Source organism: Anomaloglossus baeobatrachus, chromosome 3 (assembly GCF_048569485.1).
Source record: "Anomaloglossus baeobatrachus isolate aAnoBae1 chromosome 3, aAnoBae1.hap1, whole genome shotgun sequence".
Taxonomy (NCBI): domain Eukaryota; kingdom Metazoa; phylum Chordata; class Amphibia; order Anura; family Aromobatidae; genus Anomaloglossus; species Anomaloglossus baeobatrachus.
In genome coordinates, this window is record NC_134355.1 from 672,796,053 (window position 1) to 672,801,712 (window position 5,660).

At 45.0% G+C, this 5,660-nt stretch overlaps 1 protein-coding gene across 3 annotated transcripts in view; it reads right to left on the reverse strand.

Annotated features, from left to right (window-relative positions):
- Positions 1-846: 846 nt before the first annotated feature.
- The window catches only part of LOC142297032 (L-threonine 3-dehydrogenase, mitochondrial-like), a 30,559-nt gene continuing 25,745 nt past the window's right edge, over positions 847-5,660 (reverse strand). For 2 of the 3 annotated variants that reach the window (XM_075341252.1, XM_075341251.1), the window contains exons 7-9: positions 4,463-4,553; positions 3,547-3,816; positions 847-3,377 (exon numbers count right to left, since the gene is read on the reverse strand). In XM_075341252.1, the coding sequence (XP_075197367.1) occupies positions 3,238-3,377; positions 3,547-3,816; positions 4,463-4,553 (501 nt within the window). In that variant the 3' untranslated portion in view covers positions 847-3,237. The remainder of the gene's footprint in view (positions 3,378-3,546; positions 3,817-4,462; positions 4,554-5,660) is intronic. The other variant, XR_012751725.1, reaches the window with a different exon arrangement.

Here is a 5,660-nt window from a genome sequence, read left to right on the forward strand (position 1 = left end):
GAGACGTGCGGCGCACATACCCTGCATTTTACATAACGCCTGGTGAATAGCAGCGTGTTCCTCTAGAAATATCCACTGCAGCCAAAAATACACCGATGACCTATCCTTCAGGTCGGCTTTCTGTGACGTGTGGTGGTGTGAGCGGTGGGCTGCGGAAATTAGCCTCGACCGCAGATTAAAAAGGGCTGAAGTGCCGGGTATATAGACATGTACTGTGTGGCTGCAATATACGATGGTGTCAATCCACTTATATCTGCTCACGACCAGACCCCACCTATCTGCCAAATAAAGCAGTGGGTCCTCTAAAAGGGAAGACATCCTCACAACATGACCTATTTAAATCAGTTACATGTATTGTCAAAAGTTTTTTGCCAACTTTTTTTTTTTTCACTTGATGATCATTGCTTAAAAAACCCCAAAACAAAAAACAAAAAAAAAAAAAACCTTTTGCATTATTTATATTTCTTTTTTTTTTTTGCTTTGATGTAACTGTGGCTGTTCTGAATCCAGGGTGGTTTTTCTTTTCCTCCTGCGCCACTCCATTCCTGACATATGGCCCCGTTTTCTCTGCGAATAACGGTAAACCTTTTAGCCAAGTGGGCGTGGTTTCCAACTTATGTCTGCGAGAGCCTTGAAAACCACACCCACGTAGCTGTATCTTAGGACCAGAGATGAGCAGAAACAATACTAAAACCACGCCGGATTCAGGAGAACAGCAACATCTACAACAGGTAAAATCTTATATATTTATGGCGAGTCCTCTTTTAAAGATTTTTGCGGGGAAAAAAAAAACAAAAAAAAAACACCACAAAAGCGTGAACATTTAAATTTTTTTATTAAAAACACATTCTTGCTATATTACAACCAAGACGATGCAAAAATATGTCCATGCCTCATTTACAAAAATAAGTGATTATAGGCTTATTATAATCATCACACTTGGTCATTGTTGCTTTAGGGATATAACTTCGATACCCCAGAGACGGCTCAGCACAAGCTCTCGGACTACCTTGCACCAATCTCGGCACAATTTAATACTTACATTTTTTTTTGTCTACATCACAACTAGTGGGCGAACGTGAATTTTTGGAGCCAAAATGCAAAGCAAATGCCCTTTACAATAGGTTCATTAGATTTGTACATTTTTCACCCAGCCCACTCCCCAGGATGCCCAGGACACCCAGACCACTCCCCAGGATGCCCAGGACACCCAGACCACTCCCCAGGATGCCCAGGACACCCAGACCACTCCCCAGGTCACCTGATGTACTCTCCAGGATGCTCAGGGTACCCCAGGATACCACAGTCACTCTGTAGGGCACCCCAGCCACTCCCCAGGATGCCCAGGGCACCTGAAACACTCCCTAGGGCACCTGAGCCGTGCCCCAGGATGCCCAGGGCACCCCAGCCACGCCCCAGGATGCCCAGGGCACCCCAGCCACGCCCCAGGTACCAGAGCCTCTCCTCAGCCATGCCCCAAGATGCCCAGGGCACCCAAGCTATGCTCCAAGATGCCCAAGACATCCCATCCGCTCCCCAGGGCACCCCATCCGCGCCCCAGGATGCCCAGGGCACCCCATCCATGCCCCAGGATGCCCAGGGCACCCCATCCACGCCCCAGGATGCCCAGGGCACCCCATCCATGCCCCAGGATACCACAGCCTCTCCCCAGTGCACCCCAGCCACTCCCAAGCATGCCCAGGTCACCCAAGCCATTTCTTGGGGCACTTGAGCCACTCCCCAGGATGCCCAGAGGACCCAAGCCCAAAAACCTTCAATATGTGACGTGATGGTGGTAAAAAGCTAAATTTGCCATTTTCTCCAACTCTAGATGAAGCAACTTGTAACTGGAGGGATATTATAGACCCAGATTATAAAACTCCTCTACAGATGGCCATATTATGGCTCTATGCAACCCACTATCCAAGCGCATGAAACATTTAGTAACCTGGGAGGAAAAGAGATTTCAGCATCTTCAAGCAAAAGAGTTGAACTCTCATTTGTAATATAATCAAGCATTAATAAATCAAGTAACCGATGCAACCCTCCATCACAGAGCGCATTCATGGCCAAAAAAAAAAAGAAAAAAATATGAATAAATTAAATTAAAAGAAAAAAAAAAATTTGATTTTACACAAATTTGTAAAGTATATTAAAAACAGGAGAAGAAAATACAGCAGCACAAAGCTTATTTCAGAGATGAAGAATTTGCCAAATTTTAAAAATTATAATTTAATTTTAGTACACTTAAAGCAAAAAGTTAAGTTTTCAAAAGAAAATATAAAACAGCCATACTGCTCGTGCTATACAATAAAAACTCTAGAATAGATACAATTAAAAAAAAAAAAAAAAAAAAAGTTTACCAGTCTGCGGTAAGATCCCCAGCTCCCTCTAGTGGTGACTGCAGGTAGCTAGAATTCTATCATTTAGCGGTAGGTCTGGGGTTGCGACTGCTATAAAGCTATTGACATTGGGTCAATATAGAAAAGAAAAATGTTTTCAACTCTGGACATTTACTTTCAGAGGACACTTAAAATGTAATGGAAGCTCTTGAGATAGTTTAATTGTACATCTAAACAAAATTAGAGACACAGTAAATGACTGATGCAGAGGCTCATCAGCTCCTTCGTTTAGCAGCCAATATCTAGAAGGGTTTTCGGATAAAGCTATTTAGGACAAAGTCAATAAAACATGAGACCCAAAAATATAAATTCATTTTTTGGGGGTTCCACCTAGATTTTAAAAGGAGATCTTTGGTCAACTCCATTCTTGGAGTCCATTCATTCTGGCCACTGGTTTGTCCCTTGCTGCCCCCCCCCCCCCCCCATTGTTTTGGCTGGCATCACACTACACATCTACTCATTACAGTTTAGCACCTGGTTTCCGCAGCTCGGCAGAACGTAACCTGCCGCCGAACAGTTGTACAAGAAGTCTACCGAGAAAAAAAGGATAGAATTCAGGATGCAACAACTGCACAGGGTGCAGGTCTGATAACCCTACACTGACCTCAAGACCCAATATCTTCAAGTAATAAAACATGGATCAATACACTGGCCTCATGGGAAGACTTACAAGGGTGGAGTATATTACAGCTTTCCTCCATGAATTGGATGACTACAAGTGGTAACAGTAGATGTCGAGAGTCATGAACACTTGTGTCGGCATGATTTACCAGATGGTATGACAGACACTACAATGATACATTGAGAAATCGACCAGGGTTGCCCTAGGGTGGGATCAGCTGGCCTGAGCAGCAAGACGTTCAGGGTTCAAGTAGCCCAACATGGTGGTGACCAGTTCTGGCAGGTCATATTCATGTTTCCAGCCCCAGTCATTGCGAGCGTTGCCATCGTCAAAGTTCATCGGCCAACTATCAGCTAGAGGACAAAGAGGAGATATTAGAGCAGGAGATCATCAAGGTTATGTCATCTAGAACTAGACACAAGACTTTCAGTTTTTGGGTTATTCCCCTCTATATATTGTGAAAACTACCATAGTCACAGATTCCCAAGAGATGGAGACCAGTGGTATATATCATCTACTCACCAATGGCCTGTCGGACCGCATCCACGTTGTACACAACCTCCAGCTCTGGAAGATGTTTCCTCACTTCTTGGGCCAACTCCTCAGGACTGAAGCTCATGGCATTGATGTTGTATGTCCTCATGGTGAGAGACTCTGCCGGGGCTTCCAGCACCTCCATCGTTGCCCTCAGACAGTCGTCAATGTACATCATTGGCAGACGAGTGTCTGGTTTCAAGTTACAGATAAATCGACCGGTTTTCATGGCATCGTGGAATATCTGGACTGCATAGTCTACATGAAAAAAATGCATACGGATGAGGCCCTACTGTTGGATTGATAAGATAATTTCCAAGTTCTCTAATCTTACACGTTCATCAACAGGGTTGAAATGGCCCATCTAATGACTAGAGGGCAAAAAAGGAACCCATGACATCCAGTAAAAAAACCACAAGTCACTCACCGTAAAAAAAAAAATGGGCTTATGTATATGAAGCCAAATTGTAACTGCTACTCTTAAAGGAATTTTGTCCCCCTCCTCCTTTTTATTGTGGCTACAGTAAAAGCCATGATGCATCCAAAACATTATAAGTCAAGTTGAGTGTCAAGATGGTCCAATTGTACAGATCTTTTCAGAAAACTTGACTTTTGGCACAAGTTTTGATTGGTGGGGGTCCATATGCCAAGACCACAACTGATCGATGGAGGAACAGTCAGAAGCATATGGCCAGTTGAGTCTCTTTTCAGGTAGCAGAAGAGGGGCTTAGACACTTCACTGGACCAGTCTATGATCGTCAAGAAGATTATCGTTTTGACTGAGCCCTTCACCTTTATCAATGACCTCCACCAATCAAAACTTCTGACATGACTAATATATCAAAACTCTTCCGAATTATATTATTGCACCGAGTATTCTAAGGTTGGTCATTAGTCTTGTTACCTGTCGTTCCTCCTCCAGGTTGGGAATCACCAGAGATGATGCCAGGATACCGGAGACATCGGAAGTCCAGGCCATATCGGTAGTGGTAGTACTGTAGGATGAAAAGAAAAAACACATTCATCCCTGTCCAGAATGGACTTGAATAACCCCTTCTTAGCACGATTCAGTGTTTGCTCTCATTTGGGTTTATTTTTTTTGGACAGGGTTCTCCCCTGGATTAACAGGTTTATGCTAACATTAGTAACCTGCCAAATCAGCAAAAAAGATGGTCGATGGAAGAGGTATAAATAGACCAATCTCGGGCCAGAAAATTTGTTGCCAATTCCATATGAGCGTCAGACAGACAAGGACAGACATGAGATTTCACAAGATGAGCTGCTAGACAGATTTATATCCCATGCAGCCAATGGGGAATGTATCGTATCGGGAAGGGGGGGGGGGGGGGGGGGGGAGAAAGCATGACTGTCATCAACAGTAACAGTGCTGGTGATGGTGGTGTAAATTTGGACCTGGGCTCCCATCCGTCCCTGCATGTTCGTCAGATGTATGTATATAGTTAGCCTTCTAAATCCTATAATACATACGATTTGCCCTCCACCCATTGTGTAGTATTGTCCCCCATCCGGTTTAAATGTCCCCCATCCTAGGCTCCTTCCTGGTAAATAGGTCCTCCATACTGGGCTTCTTCCTGGTATATATGACCACGATCCAAGCATTTGTTCCTCATCCTGGGCTCTTTCCTGGTATATATGCCCCCCATCCTGGTATATATGTCCCCCATTCTGGAAAGTATCCTTCATTCTGGGCTCCTTCCTGCTAAATATGTCCCCCATCCTGATATATACAGTGTCCCCCTCCTGGTATACACAGTGTCCCCCTCCTGGTATACACAGTGTACCCCTCCTGGTATATACTGTACCACCCTCCTCAGCTCCAATGTCGCACGGCATCCTCATCTATAGCCGGCCCACAGTGGCCGGCAGCTTTCATCGGTGTCCGTGCTATGGCAGCGCATGACATCAATGTCATACGCTGCCCTCAGTCATGGGGACGCCGCTGAAAGCTGCCAGCTTCTGTTTGGCCGGCAGCATGTATCGCAGTGCAGTAACCGATGGCTCTCTGCACAGTGATGCATTTCAGCTGGTTGTGTGCCCTTGGACAAATATCCAGCTAAAGCAGTGGCTGGGGCTGGAGGGCC